The 24,322-nt window shown below is 36.3% G+C and overlaps 1 protein-coding gene across 47 annotated transcripts in view; it reads right to left on the bottom strand.

The window, feature by feature from the left end:
* Window positions 1–24,322, bottom strand: part of DLG2 (discs large MAGUK scaffold protein 2) — a 2,299,762-nt gene that overhangs the window by 404,992 nt on the left and 1,870,448 nt on the right. For all 47 annotated transcript variants that reach the window (XM_078340083.1, XM_078340084.1, XM_054241373.2 and 44 more), the window contains one exon: window positions 11,860–11,928. In XM_078340083.1, the coding sequence (XP_078196209.1) occupies window positions 11,860–11,928 (69 nt within the window). The remainder of the gene's footprint in view (window positions 1–11,859; window positions 11,929–24,322) is intronic.

Here is a 24,322-nt window from a genome sequence, read left to right as displayed (position 1 = left end):
TACCAAAGGCTGGGAAGGTCGGTGGTAGGGGAAATAATGGGATGGTTAATGGGTACAAAACATATTTATAAATTCATAAAAATAAAATCTAGTATTTGATAGCAGAAAAGGTAGACTATGTTCAACAATAATTTATTGTACACTTAAAAATAATTGAAGTGTTTAATTGGATTGTTTGTAACATAAAGAAAGGATAAATGCTTGAGGTGATGGATACTCCCCTTCTCCAAAAAAGAAAATATGTGGTGGTGGTGGCATTCATAAAATAACTGTTTACAAAAGCCTTTACAACTCTGTACAACTACAGAGAGAGAGAAAGGGATGACTAGTTGGCTTATCTCCCCTAGAGAAGAAAAAGGCTAGAAGTAGAGAATGTTGGTCACTTAGGGTACATAACTCCCCCTATTCCTCAGGTCATAGAAGAAAGAGGAACTTTGACAAGCCATCATTTGTTGAATATGGTCTATGCTTGGGAGAGTGCCTAATAATTACATAAGTTAGAACCTAGCAGCTACCCTGAAGGACTTTTGTACCCAGTATAGGAGAGAAACTCTTCAATATGGAAAAAGGAGATAACTACAGCCATTAAATCGTGTGGGAGAGATATGATCTGCTACATAGGCAATCAAGAAGAGATCCTGATGTTGTGTATGTACCAGTATCCAATATGCTTTTGAATAAAACAGTGCTCACTGGTGACCCCAGATATCTGGAAGGAACCTATGGGTGTTCATGTATTTGAGCTAGCACATATGTGCATGGGCTCTGGACTTATTCTTTGTGTGTAAATAAGGAGGTGGGATGAGGTGTCATTTTACCCCTAAATATCCTTTTAAAATCTACTACTACTCCTGAAACTCTGCTCTAAAGAAACCCATTTTGGGGGTGTAGAAAGTGTTTGAACTCTTGATGTCTCTTTCTAAATAAGGTGTACTCACTCCTCTTTGTTTCTTTACCATGTGCTGTGTTCTGTCTTCCACATTACTGACTGTATCTTCTGAGGGTGTGTAAGAGGTGCACAGGAAATGTTTTGTTAAATGGACAATGAACGGAGACTGTCAATTGATTCCTGGCATGGAGGAGGAAGAAATGAATTGTAGCACATGAGAAAGAAAAAGGGCAGATGGGATATAGGAAGAGCGATCAGAGTGGGAACTAACCCTTACTTGTATCTACTGTTTGTTAAATAGTATGCATGCTAGGACATTTACAGACTTTAAAAAATAAACTGTCAAAACAATCCTATGGAGCAGATATTAATCTCTACTTTTAGATTAAAGAAACAGAGGCTCAGAATGGTTTAGTAACGGCTCAAGGTGATACAGCTAGTAATTGCTGGAGCCAGAATTTAAATAAAGTTGCAGATATGTCAAAAGGCCATCTTCTTTAAATTATACCAGTCTGCTACACCAAGGAGAGAGACTTGAGGACAAGTAAGGACTTCAGGGATGCAGTAAAAGCACTGTAAGAGGAAGATGCTCACACATTTTATTATCATGCAACATTGATACTGAAATGCATTTTCCCATCAATGTTCATAATTAATGCTTGACCAGAGGAGAATTCTCCTTTGCAAAACTGAATAGGCTGTGAAGAGCATGGCTCTATTCTATACTTCCATGTAGCTCTTACAGACCTGTGCTTAGAAGGAAAAACTAACTCTTGATATCAGCCTATGTGAGCATGGAACTTCTTTAGTCTAAAGAGGGTGTTCATTTACCCTTAAGGTTTGGTAATCACCCGATAAAAATTACTGGAATTCCATCTGAACGGTGCTACTAGCTTCCCCTAATCAGCTGCTTGTTCTTTTGTTATGTAAATACATAGATATAATCACAGTGAATCACTGCAATTTTCAACATTCTGTCTGTGAGTTCTTCAGGGGCAACGTTTCAGCGTTTTCTTCTTGAGTTTTTCAAATATCTCACCAGAGTGCATGGCACATACCAGACATTCAGTAAATGCTTAATTGAACAAATACATAAGAAGTTAATCAATCAAATCAATGACTGAATGAATGGATGAATACTGCTTGTCCCCTGCAAAATTCTCCTTGGGCCATCTGATCCTCCATGTAATAAGCAGAAGCCTTTACCAAATGTGATCCTTTGGTCAATAAAGGCTGCTGACTGACATCTTAAAAGCATACATCAGTGGAATAAACATTTACCAGCTCTGAAAGTCAGCAGAGAGATTAAATAAAGGATAAACATCACTGGCTGCTTTTCTGGCAATAAAGGGGCATCTGGTCTGTGGCACAGGATACAGATGTGCTCTTTCTTTAAACTCTCTTATAATTGTCCAGAAGAAGGAAGTAAACAGAAATCCTAATAGAATTTAGGAGTCTCTGAGGGATGGAAATACATGCAGAGAAAAACACCAGATTTCATTTGGATATATAGATAGATGTCTCAAGATGAGTAATCTAATGAAGGCTGACAAATGATATCGGAAGCAATCCTCTTTGTTTTCGGCTCTTGGTAGCCATGCCACCTTCCAGACCACAGCCAAGCAAGGTGGCAATAGACTGAAAATCATTCTTTATAAGCAGTTCAATTCAAGGTCAAATTTAACATCCAGCAAATGTTCATCAGATGAAACTAAGGCTGTTTCTACTCATGTGATGGATGAGCCACCAGAAAACTCCTCTGACCACAACTTTTGTCTAGACTTATTTTCATTAATGATAAAGACACGATGGGGAAGGACTTCTGTCAGACTAAAAGACGTGATTGGAATGTATGGGACATTTCCGTTGGGGCAGGATGGTCTAGTAGTACCAGAGATAGGCATCTAGGCTGCAGTCAAGAATCCTTCCCCTCCCAGACTCATGACCTTGGGGAAGTCACCAGTCCTCTGTCATATCTGTAGACAGAATAAATGACTCTTACCCAGCCACCCTACAAAGCTGCTATTAGGATCAAATGGAATAATGTCATGAGATGCCTTTGTAAATTATACTGCACTATGCAAACATAAGCCTGGTAACTTCATGGTGAACAGCAAAAAAGGAGAAGAATAAAAGAGAAAAAGAAGAAATGAATGGTGAATTAAGACTAAGAGAAAGGTGGAGGAGGAAGTTTCTGTAGAGAAGGGAGGGGAAAGGGAGAAAAGACAGGAAATAAAAGGGGCCAAGGGAGGAGCTGGTAGAGGAGAAGGTAAGATGCAGCAGTGGCAGTGAAAAATCTCATAGCTCTGGCAGATAAACAAGCAAGCAAACACATAAACATAAAACCAAAGGAACAGCAGACCTCGTTAGCCATGGGATTTAGAAAATCATATCTATGCCAAGACCGCATACTTCTGAGAAGCAACTGGAAGACTCCATCAGATGGCCTCTTAGGAGAAGACAGCAAGTCAACCATGAGTCAGCCTCCTTATTATACGTTTCTAAATGGAAAGCACTTCTGATTTCATGTTGTTCTTGTCTGTGCTCTGCTCAGTCACACACTCAGACAGATTTGTAATCATTGTTTGTGCAGCCATTAGTAATGACCTTTCTTTGCCTCGTCAAGGCCTATTCATCATTCAGATGAGAGTCTTCCACGACCTCCCTGACCACCCTGACAAAGTCAGATGCCCTATTATAGGCACTCAGGGTATCATAGTCTCCTTTTTTTCACAGAGCTTGAGACACTAACAGATTTATATTTATTTGTGTGATTATTCAATTAATGTCTCCTTTTCCTCCCCAGACTCAGGGCAGAGTCAATGTCTTCTTTTCTCATCATTATATTCCTAATTGAATTTATTGGTTGGCGTCATCATAAACAGAATCAAGTTAAAAAAGGACAGTATTCAAAGAGAGGTAATGGTATAAATGTAAAGAAGAGGTCGGTGCTGGGGCTACAATTAGAAAGTTTGGGACTGATAAAATCTTTTTGATAGTTTAAGCCACTAAATCTTGTCATAGAATAATGGTTCAGATTTTCATTTTTACTAGCCTAACAGACTTATGACTGGGTGCTTTTCTCCTCCTCCTTGATTAATTCAGCATATTAACTTGCTCTTTAGTGACATCTCTGTCAATGTCATGGGTGAGCATATTATTATTAGCATTAATAACTATGAGTACTGATCAAGGGGGCGATTTTCTAGTTGGATGTTCTACAGCACACTGTTTTGGGTATGTTTAATTATATAACAATGAGGAGAAAGTTTATTCACAATTACTTTGAGACCATTTAAAAACCCATTTGTTAAAACTTTAAAAGGTTTTCAAGGAAGATACGCAAGGTAATAAGTAATCATGTTGGAACTGGAACTATGTCCAGAAAATAGGGAGTAGTTAAAAATTAAACATCCCTAATTCCAATTGCCCAGTGGATTCTATGGTGACCCTTCAAGGTCACTACCACTGGCACTGAGCAACCCTCCATACGTGAGGCCACTGAACAAGGCAGTCCAATAGTTCTCATAGCCAGACTCCTGTCCAGTAGTTCTCACGACCAGACTCCTGACCTGTGACTTCTGGGCTTTCTAGTTCAGCTGGTCAAACCAGAAGGCTATAATTTAGAAATATTATTCCTCCATTTCTTTTAATTCAGTATATCACAATACAAGTTTGTTCCCCTTTTATTAACATTTTTAGTTCAAACTAGACTTTTGACAATGATTCTAGTTAACAAAAAACTCCAAAATCCTCAGAAATCATATTGAGTGCTACTTTGTATTTTAATGTCTTACTCAGGCCTCCAGGTTGGCTAACTTGTAATAACAAAACAACTAAGTCTGGGGAGGTAGGAGAGGGTAGTGGCATAAAAATGTGGGCTCAAATGTCAGGTCTGCTACTTAACCTCTCCAAGCTTAGTGTCTTCATCCATAAAGTGGGTTAAATGTGCCTATAACTGTTATCAGAGCAAAATGAGAGCCACATAAAACACAATACATATCAGTTACTAAAATTAAAATAAAATATATATTTAATATTACATTTTTAGCCCTTAAATGTAGAAATAAATTCTTTTGAACTTTAGAGTCTACATGTTTGAAATGCCTGCTTTAATGACAGAGTCTGTAATCTTCAATTTATGTTTTTTTCCTTCATTTTGAGGAAGACTTTCTTTTATGGAACAATAATGATGACAGCGGTTAATATCTATACAAGTTTTTACCTGGAAAAATACAAATCTAGATTTTCTATGTCATCTTACAAAATAATTTTGCTATTTTACTAGTCCTTAAAATTCCACATTTGGAAACTTCTATCTGTTCTAAACAAGCATCAGTGGTTTGCTTATGTATTAATTTATTTTTACACAGTTGCTATTTCAAAAGCAGATGGCAACAGAAATCTAGTCCCTGTGAGCAAATTAGAGCCCATGTCTTCATAGCCCTTAAATATTTTCTAGTTTGCTACAGTCTCAGCATTTTTTCAACACTGATAAATTTGGGAGAATCCTTGAAGTTTGCCGTGACAACACCTTTTATATTTTAAGCTCTACACATGTAAGGAAAAATATTATAAGGCCTAGAAAAGGATGTCTTATGAAGTAAGGAAATAAAAAAAAGAATCTGTTCACCAACTGAAATGCGGCTAAGGAAAAGGAGCTGACAGCTCAAATAGGAAGAGAGGTGGAAATTCCAGGGACACAAGGAAAAATGAAAGGAAAGCACATGATGCTGAACTGGGGAAATGGAGATAGTCTGGAGGAATCTGCTCCTCTGATTGCTTCCTAATGAATCCGCTGGGTTTTAAACACTGAAGATCTACCTCCCTGACCCAGGGATGGAAGGAGGGCCCATAATTTTGAGTCCTTCCACACAGCTAAGATTTTTTTGGCAGGTGACATGGCAGCATTGATAAGGCTGGGACTCTCACCCAGAGCTTTCTCACCCAGAACTTTCTTATTCAGGAGGCAGGACTATCTTTACTGGACTGTAAATCACATACAGAAATTTTTTTGGTGGGGAGCAGTTTGATTTCTTCTGATCATTTATAAAAATCAAATCCATGCTCATCTCCTTACTTTTCTTATATTCTCTGTAAAAAAACTCTTCAGCTGGTAGAAAAGCAAAATAAAGAGAATGACATATACACACAACTATATACATATATATGTGCATGTATATATACATATACATATATACACATATAAACCTACATATAAATTAATATATATTATTTTAATACATTCTAAAAATAGACAAAAATCCTTTGCACTTTACCCAACTCGCCTCTCTGTTTTGATAGAGTCACTTAAATATCTGTGATAAGTAAAGGCTCAGATTTTTGGCCAGTGACCCCAGCAACTAACAGCCTGAAAAAAAACCCATCTCTTCAAGTTTCAAAGAGCACTACTGTAATTCAGTATATTAATCAGTATAACAGCTCCTCCCTGCCCTCAATACTACTTAGCACTAGTTTTGAAGGCCGGGGTATGCTGAAGGAAGTGGAGCATTCATGCTGATTACAAATCCTGAGGTATGGGTTTCTGAATGTGTGGGTGGAGAAAACTCAAGCCAGCTAACCCAAAGGGTGAGCGACCTAGAACGCAATGGTCCCTTAAAAGTTTATCCTTCATATCTATGAGCCAAAATTTTGTCTCTGAAATGTTACAGTTGGAAGGCATCTGATACCTTGTTGATTTAACTCAACTTGATTATTTTGCATATGAGGTAACAGACATCTTGCCAAAATCACACAGTAAGATTTTGGGTTCTATGTCCTGACTCATAGATGACATGTTGATTTTCAGATCACATTCTGCCATGACGATATATTTTGAACCAAATATCTGAGTACTTAGAGGAAAAAGACTGAGTCTTTTAGGTCACCATCATCCTGGGAAATCGGAAGTACATTAGCTGTAAAAAAAAAAAGCTTTTCCTATCCAGGTAAAAGGACTAAAGCAGAGAACAAGAGAGGGAATAATTCCATTAGAGGTCGTGTTTCCAGATGTTCTTTGGAAAGGATACCTGAGCTCAGTCTCAGAACACCAGAGTCTCCCTGGCCCGAATGGAGCCATGATTTCATGAGCCTAGAGTGGTCATTCAGTGTGGGAAGGGTGTCTTTTGAGCCAAACAGAGTACATGGCTGTCCCTATGGAGTTAGGCCTGTCCTGATGAGAAATCACAATAGTAGTATCAACACAAACCAGTTTACTTGAAAGGACGGGTTCCCTTAGATCTGTCTGTTTATAAGCAAAACTACCTTTTGCTTTTCTTTTGGATACTCATAGACTTCTGGATTTGGGAGAGATTTCTGGTGGGGTCAGTTAGACCAACTATTTACTCCATAAAGAATTCCTTATGCAACAATCTTGCATGTTCTTCACATGTACCCCAAAACCTAAAATGCAATTAAAAAAAAAGAATTCCTGGAAGAATTTCCCTGAAGATAGCCATTAAGTTTCCTGTTAAGTGCTGCTTGTAAAGGGTGGCCAACATCTTCCAGGGCAGCTGTTTTACCAATGTGAAAATGCTACCAGAAATTTTACTGGAAAATTCTGCCTTTAAGTATGCCACCAAATGGTCTTGTAAGGTAACATAAAGTGCTTTCTCCTGGATGAAAGAAAGCTTTTGAGTGGCTGGAGATACTTCTTAGTCTTAACAGTGTTAACAAAATGCTTCTAGGTTTTTGCATATGATTTTCTTTTTAATTTTTTAATCTCTGCCTTGCTGCAAACACATTTCTCAAAATTCAATTTGTGCCACCCCACTGAGAAGCCTCCCTTCCTTTCCAGAGGCAAATGCTGCTTTTGACCATTTCAGCTTTTAAAAAATTCGTATACATTTAAGACGTACAAGTGCAATTTTGTTACATGGCCATACCCTGCAGTGGGGAAGACTGGGCTTTTAGTATGTCCATCATCATAATAATGTACATTTTACCCACTAAGTAATTTCTCATCGTCCAACCTCCTCCCATATTTCACTCTATTGAGTCTTCAATGTCTATCATTTCACACTCTATGTCCATATGTATATATTATCTAGCTCCCATTTATAAGTGAGAACATGTGGCATTCATCTGTTTCTGAATTATTTCACTTAAGATAAGGGCCTCCAGTTCCATACATATTGCTGAAATTGACATGATTACATTCTTTTTATGGCTGAATAGTATTCCACTGTGTATATATACTACATTTTATTTATCCAGCCATTTGTTTACAGGCACTTAGGTTGATTCCATATCTTTTCTATTATCCATTTCAGTTTTAATTCTAGTGATTACTTCCATATCTCTAAAAAAATGCTTATAACGAGTATTCAATTATATTTTGTTCCCAGAATTATCTTTGTGTTTCTTTGAGAACAGTTTTTCTGTGTGTGTATTTTAATCTTGTCTCTGTCATTTTTCGGGTTTGTTAAAATGTTTGGTAACTTGTGGCTGTCTGTTCTTATTTAGGAACAAAGTAATAGAAATGCGGGCAGGGGTTTGTGTGTACAAGGGCAAAGCTTTTTAACGTAAAGGTTTGAGGTTAAGCGAGCAAACATGAAACTGTGCCCCAAATTAGCACACTGTGAAGGGCTTGGCTATGGGGCCAACTCTTGTATACGACTAGCTCATCTAGGTGCTACAGAAGAGTGATTCAATTTCTTCTGAGAAGAACCTTCTTTTTTTGTATGTAGGGCTGTGCATGCTTACGGGGTGGACTCTTCATTCCTATTCTCAGACTCTGCTTTCAATCCATCTGTTGTCACTACCCTAACATCTCTGAGTTTTCTGGGGCTGGTTAGGCAGATCTGCTCTTTGCTGAGCTGTGGGCCCCTTCACACAGTACTGCTGCACTTCTTGTGGTAGGGCTTCTTGTGTGTGGCAATCCAAAAAATGTAACTCTAGGAAATGCCATTCTGATATGATACAGTGTAAAAGCTGCCCCCTGGAGTTGTACAGCCCTGCTTCTATAGGTGATCAAAGGCTGGGATTACTTTGTTCTTCTGCAATCAATACCCTTCCACTGGCTTTCTGTTGCAAAGAAATGTAATGAAACCTTTTGGCCTTTGATGCCCCCCTTAGACTTCCTTTTTAAATTTTTTTTTAAAAAAATTATTATCCCATTAGCTTTCTTTAATGGGGTCTCAGGAGGAAAAGGAGATTAAGGTGTGGGCTGTGTCTGTCAATTTGAAACTGAAATACAGAGCTTATTCCGTTAATGGGGATGTTATTCTTCCTCATTTTGTCTGGCACAGTTATAGATGATTCAGATATCAATTTAAAAACAGCATTGACTCTATGTATGGTAGAGGACTCAATTAGATAGCTTTGTTGTCTCAATGGATCAAATTAACTGGAAATTTGAAATATCTCTACTTTTTTATGTCAAGTAGATAGCAATTTGGGTGAAAATTATATAAACATATGGCCTTTTAAGCTACATTCATTTAAAAAATATCCTATGTAGTTGCTTTTCACAAAAGCATTAGGAAGGAGAGTTTTGAAATAATGGAATTTGCAATTTCAGTTGATTGCCTACACTCAGCAGTATAACACTTTAATGGGAAACCTGCTAAAGACCCATTGGCCTATGTAAGATGAAAAATAACTTTCCCACTATGTGTTCAGTCACAACGATTATGTGCCACATTACCTCTTCATCCGACAAACAGCTGGGCATGCATAGCATGAATTTTTGTGTCCTGGGCTTTGTAGAGGATTACTGAGATTTTGCCTTCTAAATATTACTAATGCTATTTCTACCTCAAATATTTTATTTTATATCCAGAAGTGTTTTATGTAAACAAATACATACAAATGTATTTAAGCAAATGTTCAAAGCAAGTCTTCACTAATCTATACTGTAAAAATAAATCTTGTTTGTTTTTTCAGAACACTTAGACTAAGTGTATATTTAACTAGTATTTATTGAGGGTTCAATATGTATCTGCTACTTTTATTTTTAAGAATTAGTGAGTTCGATACTATTTTTTCTTGTAGCTGTTGAGGAAGCCCATGCTTAGAGAGGTGAAGGTCCCTGATCAACAACAAATAGCAGAGGCCAGGATTCAAACCAAATTCTTTGAATTTAGAATAAGTTTTCTTCCATTCTTACAGGAAATAGAATACACTGTATTCTTCACTAGATATAAGGCAAAGTAATTTATGCTACTTGGGACAATAGATCACTATGAAGCTTATACAGTTTGCTGTTTTTCATAAAAAGAGTCACTCTGGTGTTTTAAAGTTAGGGTAACACCTTTACATTTTTGGCCTCATCAGAGAACAAGAATTGTGATTATGTCAATCACCGAGTTCCTTTAACTCAAGTGGAAAATTGCCAAAAAAAAAAATACTTAGGGCGAATTGCTAACAACCTTTTGCTAATAAAAAGAAAGCAAAAGTTTAGAAATATCCTTAGAAGGAAATGCCATTATTTATCATAGCTGGAGGAACTCTTCTTTGTGCTGATGGCCAAAATGTGAAATGATAGCCACCCTGAGCCCTGCCAGAAGAAGTCTTCAAAAGGAATTATGAAGTAAGGTAGAGATAGTGGTAAAATTAGTCCCCAAACCCTTCCCTCTACTGCGAACAACACCTCAGCCACTTAATATGCACGTGGACTTCCAGTACCATCCCATACAGCAGGTTATTGATTCTGTTTAATGTTTTTTTAAGGTTAGAGTCATTCTAAATTGACACCATTTTTATTCACACTAGGAAATTCTATATGCTATCTAATTTAGCCTGAATGTGGTTTATGAATTGTACAACCAGTGCTCTCCACCTCAATAAAGACTTTTCATACCACATAATAGGGGACAGAGCCACACAATGGAGTCAGGATTGCTTTCAAATCCAGGCTATGCTACTTTCTATACAAGTACACTTGGGAAAATTACTTAACCTCTCTGAGAATCAAGGTTCAGAAAAAAAAGACACCCATCTTCTAGGAGTACTTTAGAAATAAAATCAGCTAAGACAGGTGATATGTTTGGCTCTGTGTCCCCACCCAAATCTCATCTTGAACTGTATGCCTATAATTCCCATGTTCTGTGGGAGAGATCTGGTAGGAGCTAACTGAATAATAGGGATGGTTTCTCCCACACTGTTCTCATGGTAGAGAATAAGTCTCAGGAAATCTGATGGTTTTCTCATTCTCTCTTTTGCTGTCATGTAAGAAGTGACTTTTGTCATCCACCATGATTGTGAGGTCTCCCTAGCCACATGGAACTGTAAGTCCATTAAACCTCTTTCTTTTGTAAATTGCCCAGGCTTGGGTATGTCTTTATCAGCAGCATGAAAACGGACTAATGCAACATGTGGTTGGTAGATAAACAGATATATAAATGTTAGATTTTTTTTCTTTCTTTGGAGGAATACTTGTGAATTTGTACTGTTGGGCAAACATCCATATATGCTTCAGTCCTCAGCTCAAGAGTTACATATTTTTGGGAACCAACCTGACCTTTCCCTAGTCCCCTTTAGATGTCCATTTATAGCTAGGTATCCCTCCTGGATTCTCCATTAATCCCTTATGCATATCTTCTATATAGTGTAACGCTTACACTGTATCACAAGTATGTGTTTGTATTTCTATCATCTGTACTAGACAATAAAGCCCCCTGGAGGGAAAGAAGAATTCTTATTTGACTTATTAAATCTAGTACCTAGCACAGTGCTTGGCACATAACATGAGTTTCCTAGATATTTGAGTGTATGTGTGTGTGAGAGAGAAAGAGTGGGAAGGGAGGGAAGGAAAGAGAGAGAGAGAAAGAAAAGAGAGAGAGAAAGTGAAAGAAAGAAAGAGTAAAAAAGACAGAGAAAGAGAAAGAAAGAAAGAGAGAAAGAGAGAGAGAGAGAGAGAGAGAGAGAGAGAGAGAGAGAGAGAGAGAGAGGGAGGAGACAGAGACAGAGAGAAAGACAGACTAATTCCAAAGCTTCAGAGTTTAAGAGGTTCTGTATTATTATCTTACCCTTCCAGGGAGATGGCCCGTTGGAGAGTCACTGAAGGCTGACGAGTTGCGGTGCTATGTTGGGAATGACTGCAAGAAAAGACAGAAGAAACACCGATCATTTATTTAAAATGTTTTTGCACATTTTAATCAGTCCTATTGCCAAGAATCAATCTTCAAAGAAATACAGTAGAGATGAAATCTTTGGTGATAAGTAGAACCCTGAACCAAAATCTAGCACTCCACCAGATTAGAGTTAATTTTTTTATAATTTGATTTTAATGTATATTATTCAAATGTAAGCTCTAAATGATGGGTAGATATTAAAATGAACAAACATATTTGGAAAAGGTAATTTTTTTGCTCTTGGAATAACATAGAGCATAAAAATATACATTTCTTAATGATGTAATGTATTTTTTTAAGCTGCAGAATATTTTTTTAACAAATTTTACACATAACCTAATCTGTAAATCAGAGTAGTATTTAATTAGTATAGATGTATTTATTAGTTCAAATTTGTAACACTTACTTGTAAAATTAATCAATAACAATTGAACTATTTGATGAACACAAAACTTAAAAAATGGGGCTTTCAGTTGCCTGTCTTCAAACTCAATGTAATTCTATATTTTGTTGATATGTAACAAGAAAACACTGATTTCACAGATAATAGAAATAAAATGATAATATCTAACATTTACTGAGGTCTTAAATTGGCTGAGTCACTTTCCTAAGTGTTTTTATATTTTTATGTCTTTTATTTCTCATAATTTTATGAGGTATGTCTCATTTAACAGGTGAAGAAATTGAGATACAGAGAGGATCAGAATTTTGCTCAGAGTCACATGGTAAGTTCCCATGCTTGAAATGGCATCTAGACTGTTTGATTCTACAGTCATTTTAAATTCTTATAACAATTTTTCACATTTGTGAGAATTTGTCTTGCAATCTTAGAATATTCTTTAACTAGAAAGAGATGGCAAGAAAATCTTTCATCTGAGATAAGCACAATAATAGTAATTCAACAGCCAAACTTCATTGAATGTCTAATTTTAGTTTATAGTATTAGTTAAATATGTTGGTTGAAATACTAGTTACACATACAAAAAATATAGAAATGTGTATATATACATATATGTATAAAAAGAAACCCGAGTCAAATGTTTGCAGAACATTAGGCACCTTTGCAAACTCTAGCACATACACGGCAAACACTGACATTGCCACAGAGAATCAAGCTGTAGGCCGCAGAGACTTTCATTCAGAACCTTCGTCACCACAGGTGAGAAGAGATGTTTTCCTGTGACATGTAGATAATATCTGCCTAAAGTTGAAGGCACAGAATTTGGAGACCACAGCTGAAACCTAGAGAATGATATTCAACTTCAAGACTGTGCCTCTTCAAGTTAAAGATTGCGTTTGCTGGTATCCCTCACAGCGTCAAGCACCACAGTTTTTAATTGACTAGTTGAGCATTCAGGACTTGGACTATGTAGCCAGACTGCCTGGCTCAACTACATATACCGATGTAACCTTGTATAGAGTACTTAAATCTCTCTGTATGTCAGCTTCTCATCTTATAAGATTGGGATAGTAACAGCAGTTTCCTCGCAGGGTTATTATAAGAATTAAATGAATAGTGTTTAGAACAATGGCTATCACATGGTAAAGCTATATAAACGTTTGTTAAATAAATAAACCAGGTCAGGTGCGGTGGCTCACACCTGTAATCCCAGCACTTTGGGAGGTTAAGGGGGGGGTGGGTCATGAGGTCAAGAGATCGAGACTATCCTGGTCAACATGGTGAAATCCCGTCTCTACTAAAAATACGAAATTTAGCTGGGCATGGTGGCGTGTGCCTGTAGTCCCAGCTACTCAGGAGGCTGAGGCGGGATAAATGCTTGAACCTTCGAGGTGGAGGTTGCAGTGAGCCGAGATCGCACCACTGCACTCCAGCCTGGCACCTGACTACAGAGCAAGACTCTGTCTCAAAAAAAAAAAATAAATAAATAAGCCAATATGATTTAGCAGAATGTGTACTTTGAGATGTTTAGTACCAAATAAGAATAATTACTGTATTTAGACTACTTCAATTAGTCATATGGTCAGTGCCACAAGGCGCATATTTCTGGTTATAACTTTAGTGATAAAAATCAAATTAAAATATATTTTTATTATAAATATATTATAAAATTATTGAAAACAAAAATGAGAAATTAAAGAAATCACCCATAGTTTCATTACCTTCTCTCACATTTTACAGATTTATCTAATGTAGTTCTTATAGGAGTCCTATAAGGTAGATATGAGTATTCTCATATATAAAAAAACAAAACATACAGAACTTAAAATAATTTTCAGAAATCAGCAGCTTGCAAATGTGGAGCCAGAGTCCAAACTAAAGCCTATCTGATTGCCAAGTGTGTGTACTTTCCATTCTATCTTACTGACTCTTTACATGTCTATATGTATTTCACATAGTTTTACATATATACAGAAACATATGTAACTTCATATCCTGTGCTTTTCCTAACATTACAATTTAAGCATTTCTAATGGGATCCCCATAATTATTATTTTGGTGTTATATAATGTTACTGCCTATGAAGATATGATTACTTAACCATCCTTTGATAGCTGGATATTTAGGTGACGTTCATAATACTATAAACAGTGTGGGAATAAACACGTTGACATCAATTGATTTTTTCTTATTCTACAATTCCTTTTAGATGCATTTCCCAAAATGGAAACATTTATTAGGTTCTTAATTTATGTTGCTAATTACTTTTCAAAAGCTTTGTACCATTTTATTGCCTCCAAAAATGTATATCTGTACCAGTTTTCCCACAGTCTTACAAGCACTTACATTATAACTTTCAAAACACCTTAACAATTTAATAGATGAAAAATGATGCTTCAGATTCACAATGAGCATTTCTTTGTTTATTAGTGAGAATGACCTTTTTTTCTATATACTTATTGGCTAATTGTATATCTTTTGTTCAAAATGTCTAATCCTTTCTTTACCATTTATCTTCCACTGGTCTAGATAGTACCACTTAGGCAAAGATCAATGATGTTCACTAACCAAGATTAATAAGTAACTGTAATTTCTGATAGCTTTCTCACCATTAATTCATCCCACAAAATTAAAACAAAGAATTATTCAGTAATCTCACTTATCATTACCTTACAACTAATTACTTTATTATTCTACTCTATTCCAGTAATATCCCTTTGAAGTTTTAGTGACACAGTACATGCAAATGGTACCATGAGTTGCTCAGAGAATTTGACTCCTTTTATATTACACATGCAAGGTTAGCCACTTTCTCCTAGCATGTAAATTTGGAACAAACAGAGGCTTTTCCAAAATGTAATTATCCTTCTACTCTATTCTAACACAAATACAGTGAATTAAGATAAATATAGTCAACACCTGTGCACACAAATGAATTTTTGTTATTCCCAAATACAATAGTTATGTCCAAGCCAGACTTGCAGGAGGGATACTTGCAATGGATGTTTGGAGCTACCTGATGGTGTTTACAAATGGTATTTTAAAGAACACCAAACATCTTCCCCTTCGGACCAAATAGGTTCTATCCTTTCTATATTACTGGCTACATAGACAATACGCTGTAGAGTTCCCATCACTAATAACTTACAGGTAACAACTGCCTGGCTCTTTCACCTCCTCAGGAAGAGAGGCCAGTCAGATGGAATTTTGGGAATGGCTGGAGAAAGAACCAAGGGAGGAAATCACAGCTAAAACATACTGCTCTGTGCTGTCATCTCATTTTTCTACATATCCATAACAGCACCCAGGGCTATGAATCACTAAGATTTACTTACATGCCTGTTTCTCCTATACAGTCGTGTGTGCTTGCAGAGCAAGTTATTGGGTTTCTTCATCTATCATTGTCAGCTCAGGGTTGGCACACAAAAGATTGTTCATCAATGTCTTTTTGAATGATGGATACCATGGATTGAATTCTATGTATCTGGAAAGCCCCAAGACTTTTCTCTTTCAAAATTTGCAATAGCATCAAGAACTAGGTTTCATGCCCATTTTCAAGGGAAATTAAATTAAGACCCAGATCTCCTAGCTAATAGATGGCAAAAACAGAACCCAGATTTGCCAGCTCCAAAGTGCTTGCTTCTCTGAGACAAATTATATTGTCTCATAAAAAGGTGAAATCAAAGCTCTGTGACTGGTCTATATAGAAGACCTGAAACACTCTGTAAGAAAATATTGAATTCCCACTAACACTGACAAGTTCTTTTTTTCTTTAGCATAAAATACCACCCATCATTTTTGTGATTTATGCTCAACCTCCATGTCAGTGGCTTTTGAAGATCATTTTTATGAAGCTCACTTAATAAAGGGACTTCTCTGTTTAATCCGCACCACTTCATTAGTAAGCCCTGAACACTTATGAAGATTTAAGTAACAATGAATAGTGCGTGGGTAAAATGAGCATGAGGGTGGCTCAGCATCCTGCTATAACACGAATGCTGGAGAATAAGTCCCCTGTAGCCTGGTAGAAAACCTGTGGCACCAATTCCCTAGTTAGGTAGCTTGACTGAGATACTAAATCAGGTTACTGTGGAGATAAATATTACCAAGACTTTTTAAGACTCAAAGAGAGGTGTCATAATGCCCTATTGCCTGTCCAAATTCTGCTGCCATTAAAAAAATTGAGCAAAAGCACCACAGAGTTTCCTTTTCAAGAAGGATTTTTCCAAGTAAAAGATTCCAAACTGTTGCCTAAAAAATGAAATTTGAATGGTGTTGAAAGATGCATTCCTATTGCTGTGCTAAAAAATTTTTTTGAGCATCTGAATTGAAATTGTTCTATTACACATGGAACACAAAGGTCCTAGCTGGTGGTAACAAAGGGCTTTTTAATTTTTTCCTTCTCTGAAGCAATGAGAGTTAGAATGTGTGGTCTTTCCAATATGTTGTAATATTAAAACTATGTTATTTTAATGGACAGCACAAAAGTTTTTTGTGTACTTTGCCAATTAACTGATAACAATAAAGTTACTTAATGTGACTTGCAAAGTCACATTCATCATTAAAATATCTCCTTATGGATATTCAATATTGCCTATTTTTTCCACTTCTAATGAGCTTGCATTTATCCTTGTCATATTTAACTCTTCCTCTCTCTCTTGCATATTTATTTGTATCCATCATTTATTTAATCTACCTTAGTGTTTCCTTCTTCTCTTTTTCTGTCTACTTTCCTTCTCTCTTAATGTAGTGCACGCATTAAGTTGCCACTATTTTTCTTGGATATTCAATCAGTACCTCAAATTTAACATAATCCAAACATCATCACCTTCCCCCATTAAACTGGATAGCCCTCCTGTTGTTTCACTGACACTTAACATGAAGTGTCTTGTATAATTATTTATATGTTGTAGTGATACCCAATAAATGTTAGTTGGGGACTTATTATACAACAAGTTATGTGTTTCAAATGAGTCTTTCATTCTTCAATTTTGTAGTACTTTCTAAGTATCTGATAATAAAGAGAATACTGAAAGGAAATAAATCATTTGGCCCATGTCCAAATAACACAGAAAGCATTTTTCAATAAATCCCCAGGTATATTTCATTGGCAAACCATCTAAGCTATGTTTAGAAGAATATATAAGTATTTTAAAGGATGGTGAAGGAAAATAAGACATTTTGAGAATCAGGATGGGCATGACCAAGATCATGAAGGGTCAAAAATATGTAGTGTGCTCTGGAACCTTGAGTGTCTTTGCTTGGCCAGAACAGAGTGGCTAGGAGTAAGGTCAGGAAGCTGACTGGGGTTGGGTAATGAGGGGCAATGGTGGGCTCTCCAGGGTTATTAAGTTGGGGGGAGTAAGGAGGTCAACATGGTGATGTCTGTGATTCAGAAAAGTAAACCTTAAAATATTCTAAATAATGAAATGAAGTGGAAGAAATCTATAGTCAGGGAGATTAACAGTAAACCATCAGGGTGAAGAAAATTAATAAATAATGCCTAAACTTGAATAATGCAGTAAACATTAAGAAAAGGGAATGTATTTAATACATTTAGAGGTAGAATACCCAGGAATCAATAAGAAGGAGCTATGGAGAAGACATTTTGATTCCAATGATCTGGCTGGGTAGGCATTTCTCCTCCCGAAAGTTAAACTCTCCTAGATATAAAGGGGCCTGTTCTTCCCAGGGTTTAGGAACAGTTGTTTGCTCTTCTAGGGCTTCCAAGTAAGCCTGCAGAAACAGGCAGACTTTAGTGCTAGGATTGGGGGATATGAGGAAGAACGAATGGAGATCTACCAACGACTGAGAGGATCATGGCACTTTAACAGAAGTGCATGTGTGTAAAGGAAAGTATATGTGTAAATAGAAAAATATAATTGAGTTTGGTTTTGTACAAGGTTAGCTTGATGACCCTGCTACACATGTGGGAAATATGATCTATAGAGGACATCTATAATTATTAAAAAGCTCTTCCTTCTCTTGGTGTGATACCCATTTGTCCACAGCAGCCACTGGATGATTGAGATAGTCCTTGCATCTTCGACTCTTACAAAGAAACATTCCTAACACTTGTGAGTCTTTCTTTATGAGAGAGTTTCAAGATTCTTAGCTATATTTCCTTGCATGCTCTTACATTTTTCTTCTGGTATCTATTAAGTTGGCTCAACAGTAATAGCAGTTTTTGCAATTTTTAAAAATGAAAAACAAACTGCGATTATTTTTGCACCAACCTAATACTGAAACTGCAGAACCTAGAAATGAACACACAGTTTCAGATGTGTTCAGAACAGCGCAGAGTGCCATGAGATGCTGATTTTCCTCCATCTGGATCCCATACTCCTGTAACATGGACCTTTACAATTTGCTGAATTTTATTGCTAAGTTTAAGGTTCACCGAACCTCTCATATATTTGTGACATCAAATGACTAAAAGTCAGATCTATCATGTACTTACACACTGGATTTTGGGACTCAATGTAGTTATCACATGTCAAATGTAATGGTATTGGTTTTGATCTAGTTTTCAAGTTTGTCAAGCTAACATTCAGTCATCAATTTAATTCAATAAAAGTATTTATTGAGCATTTAAGATGTATTAGCCATTATAGAATTTTACTCTTTCATCTAGTTTTATATCATCAAATTTTACATTTTTATTTAAGTCATTGATTATTATAGTAAGTCATAAGGACTGTGCATTGTGGCAAATCATCACAGATCTTCTTCCAGTTTAATAGCTAGTCCACAAATTACATTGTTGAGCTCTCTTAATCAGCATCCTTTTAATAGACTAACCAATCTTCTCTACTCTCTCACTGACAGGCAGACCAAGGTCCATGGCAAGCAACATGCTTATGTCCCATAAATTTCCATTCCTTACAGGTGATTTGAAAACTAATAAATAATCAATTGTAATTATTCTTAAATCTGTTTATTCTAATTACATTTGTTTTTCTAATTACATAATTAAATGTTGCAAAAATGAAATACGTGTGTATAAAAAATAGAAAAAAGAATTTTTCACCTGTTCACTTTTGATTCTCACCCAAATTTAAATAGGGAAAGTATGGATGATAGATTAAGGTATGATTTATATCATAAAAATGAAATGGAACTTCAGAAAAAAATGAGTCCCAGGTTTCTGGCCTTATGAGTAAATTTGGTATGCCAAATATTTTAAAGCAATTAACGAACAGTTTAGACATTGGAAATAACACCGTCAAAATTGTGGTCAGAGGTTGAAAACGCTAGAAAAAATCTTGACCCTCACATATAAAAAAAGTTGAAGGAACACAATGTGTTAACTGTTCTCAAATTAAACGTTCTGATGACTTATAGAAATGCGAAGTTTAAGACTGTGCTAATGATAATTTGTTTAAAATTAAAATTGTGGTCAATTAAGAAATCAAGTGTGCTGGGACAAATAGATGGAAATAAGTATGAAGAAAATTACTGGATCAAATTCAGAGCCCCCAGTTTTTTATTCCATAGCCAAAGATACTCAAAATATGGTTATACTTTATGTTAAATGAATTCACTCAACAGTCAGTAATGATGCGATAACTCAATAAATAACTTGGAGGTGCTATATTAGGAGAAATACCATTTTTTCTTTTAAATATCAATAAAACACTGATTTTATTATGCCACTATACAATTATATTTTGAAAAATTAAGGTGAAGTAATTAAGACATGCAGACAGTTTTTTAAATAAACGAAACTTTAAATCCAAACTTTTGACTAACAAGTCAATAACTGGTTCTCGACGTGTAGGATAAGAAAAGTTCTGTTGTATGAATATCTAACAAGATTATCACCCAGATATTAGTTCTATTTTATCTTTAAAGAATAGCATGAGAGAATTTAGTCTTCTTAAGGAGACTTAAGTTAAATTGCACAGCCAAATGTGGTTAAGGTGAGCTCAGAAGACAGATGCAATTCTCATCCCTTGGATTTCTCCATCCTGTGCCACTGTGGCTCCATATTCTTCTCTGTGACAACAGTTATATGATGAACATGGCAGCTCAAACACTAGGCATTCTAAAAATCCCACTCATCACTGTTAGGCAGCTGAGACACTCTGTGAGTGCACTTCAAATGCTGATCTAATCTCCATGAAAAACTCTTTGCTTAAAGCAATAATGAGAAATCCCAGCATTTTGCCCAGTAGACTGACTCAAATGGATTATGACTAGTCTCACAGTCTGAAACACCAGGACCAAAACGTAGTGTTTTAATATAGCAGGAGTATTCCTGCCTTTACTCATTTTGTTTTCGATGGCTGGCTATACATCATTCTTCCAGGCTTTTGCAGTACACAAGCTGCATATCAGAAAGTAATAAGGTGCCTAATAATGTATGAACCTGTATCAAAAAAAAAAAAAACCCAAAAACACCCTTGCCACACTGACTAGTCTTCACAAAGAAAATAAAAAACTGAATTTATAATAGCTTAAATCAAGTATCAGATAGTTTTATAAGCGTAGCTACTTCAAATAGGAAAGCAAATTTTAGTTAGAAATTTTATATAAAAACAGATCGGTACTACAAAAAACACCAATTAGAGAATTTGAAATGGGAAGATTTTTGTATGACAGCTAGGATTTTAGGCATCTAATTCAAATTGCCCTGGATATCTTTTCATTTCAAATAGGAAACAAATGTTTGAGAATAACACACTCTGGTTTTTATTCTTCAGCAACATCGAGGAGGCAGTTTTTTTTTTGAAAAAAAGAGCAGAGGTGGGGATGTCAGAAATGAGGGCTTTCTCCTGTACTCATAATGAGCTCAGTGGCCCTGGATAAGTCACTTCATTTTCCTTGTTTTGATTTTTCCTTTTCTTTTTGCTTTCAGTTGTTACTGTCCTCTCCTACCTTATTGGGTGTAGATGGAAGACAGCACTGTGATGGGGAAGGAGAATGGGCTTGCTTGGGAACCAACGGACTTGGGTTAGGGATTTCCCACCTTTCTTAATGAGGTTCTTGACAATTTCAAAAACTGAACATCTTCATTTCATCTCTAGTGCTGTCATCATATAATGTACATAATAGTACATTTTCACAGTTTGCTCTAATGGGGAAAAGCAAACTATAAAAAACATTTCATGTATGTGAAAAAAATTTGTAAAATATGAAGCATAGAAATAGTAAATGGAAATTACTTCGCAGGAAGGCGGAGTGATTTGGGAGTCAGTATCAGTAAATACTGAACTGGCCTGAAATAACCAATGGGTTGAAGCAAGGAAGATATGGCTAGAGCTAAGAATGGAATCTGCAGGATATGGCAATTGCATGTAGCAGGTAAGTGAGGAATCCAGGACAACTTCCATGTTTCTGGTTGGGGTGACTGGTCAGCAGTGGTACTTTATACTGAGAAAAGAGTATAAGAATAATAATAGATTTGAGGGAAATATAATTATTTTGATACTGCATCTGGTGAGTTTGAGGGAATATGTGTGCCATCAGGGTAGATATATTAAATAGATATTAGAGATTAATCTCGGTAGATAGTTCTGGTCTAAAAAGGCACATTTTGGAGTTAATATTGTATAGGTTTGTTTGAAGCCACAGCTATTCCTAGAAAGGTTGTGATGGAAAGATCTGAAAGCTGAAATGAAGACTTAGTAATAGCAAACATTATAGGATGAGTAGCAGAAGAGAAACATACAAAAAAGTCTATGAAGTAGTGAGTAGAGAGGAGGCATAAGGAAACAGAAGAGAATAAGCAGTCATGTCATCCAAAAATGACAGCAAGGAGATAGTTGTAATGGGAAGTGTTTGGTCAACAGTTGCTGAAGACCTTAAAGACCTTAAACATGAAACAGGAAACAGTGCTCTTTGGAGTCTGGATTATATTCTGTAGGCAAAGAAGAAGTCGTGAGTGCTTTTAAGCTAAATTAAAACATAGCCACTTTTGTCATTTAGAATAAGCCCTTCATGATCCTCAGATTTATAAAACAGCTAGAAAAGGGTTAGAGACAGCCAAGGATCTGTGGAGAGAAAGTGGTTCTGAAGAAAACTGGAATGAATTCCAAGCCTTTCTGTTCTAGCATTTCCAGGGACCAGTCCTTACAGAGCCGTTCTGTAGAGCAAATGAAAACCCCTTTACCCATGTCGCTTTTCCCCTGCAACCAAGTGTGGATTCTAAGGCTAAGAAAAGAACATCTTCTATTCTATTGCTGGGTTCTATTTTCAATAAAGAATTGTTTATTCTACAATATATTTTCCTTACTGATTTTTCATGCAGACATCCAAATAAACGTAGGATGTTTGACTTTGTGGAATCTGGTAGCTTGTATGTATTAGCCTCATAGAAAAGCCCCAGCTGTATAACGAAAGAGGAGACGCTTCTGTTGATATTTGCAATCTGAATCATCCTTACAGTGGTCATGGAAGAGAAATTCCTTACAATGTCCACTGCAGTCATCACCATCACTGTACTAGTAGGTAACAGAATAAAAGGCCAATTGTTCAGTTCCCTCTTCTCTTTACTATTCACACTCTGAAGGTAAGAATCACCTCTTTCTCTGGTATTCTTTTTGGTTGAGTATGTTCAAAGTAGCCATGTGGTCATTTGTTCAACTAATCTTCTTATTACCAGAGCTCTAGTATTGAAAAGAAAAAGTAAGCTGGAAATTAAGAATCCAACATGATAAAGTGCAATGCTTTCTATGATTTTAAATTTGATCCAGTGAGGTGAAACCAGGCACTGGAAACAAGCTCTTTCCATTTAAATAAACTGGTGCTTTATTCTAGGATTAATTTTCTGACACAAAACAATTTTTATAAACATTTGTGGCTGTGAACGGTTTGATAATATTCGGCATTCATAGCCATTAGGCTACCAATATGAGGCTAATACTAAGTGTAAAATATCAATATAAGGAAAGTACAAAAACACTAAAACGTTTTATCTTTGGATTGCAATGAAAAGCTTCTAAATGAAGCTTTTAATGAATTTCCCATTAATGAAAAACAACTACTTATTAGCAACTATATTGTATGCAAGTTACAACTTTGTGAGGATGCAAGTCAGAGGATTTGAAAAGGCATAAGAGTAAAAAAAAATTTAATCTATTATAGTTTCTTACCCTTCACATTTCTGTTTTTTTTTTTTTAATTGTACTTTAGGTTCTAAGGTACATGTGCAGATCATGCAGGATTGTTCCATAGGTACATACATGGCAAGGTGGTTTGCTGCCTTCATCCCCCCATCACAGATATCTGATATTTCTCCCTACGTTATCCCTCCCCACCCCCCCACTGTGCCTCCCCCAACCCCCCCACAACTGACTGCAGTGTGTGAAGCTCCCCTCCCTGTGTCCACCCTTCACATTAAGATTTGACAAGAATTAAAAAACCCATCCCTAGAGGCCAAAAGTTTCATTACAGTTCATCAACGTAGTAGAAGTTTCAGACATCCATTCTTCATACCTTGGCTTTCTGATCACCTAATTGGCCAATACCTATTTGTTACCACCTGATATATGCAAGGAATTATGCCCGATTTAACAAAGGGAAAAATAATGCCTAAAATAGAAACCATGATCTTCAAGCCCTTATAATCTAACTTGGGAGAAAGGACATTCATTTGGTCATTCCAATTCATTCCCTCCAATGTCAGCTTGGTCTACAATCTTCCTTTCTATAAACAGGTACCACTCACTGAGAACAGTCGGAAAATCTAGGCATTTTAAATGATTTTTAAATTTTCCATTATACTCCTTACCCAATCCATTAACAAGCTGTTCTACTTCTAATACAGAAATACACCCCACATCTTCAGTGCTACCACCTTAATGGAAACAATACCTACTCTTAATAGACTATTGAAACAGCTTCCCAACTGGTTTTTCTCATGTCCTGCAGTTACTTCTCACTGACCAAGATTGTTTTCAAGCCCAAAATCAGGTCATAATTTGCCCTGCTTACAGAAAACCTCTCAAAGACCTT

This window comes from Callithrix jacchus, chromosome 10 (genome assembly GCF_049354715.1).
Source record: "Callithrix jacchus isolate 240 chromosome 10, calJac240_pri, whole genome shotgun sequence".
Taxonomy (NCBI): Eukaryota; Metazoa; Chordata; class Mammalia; order Primates; family Cebidae; genus Callithrix; species Callithrix jacchus.
The sequence above is the reverse complement of the archived record's forward strand: the minus strand, read 5'-3'. Positions and strand labels throughout refer to the sequence as shown.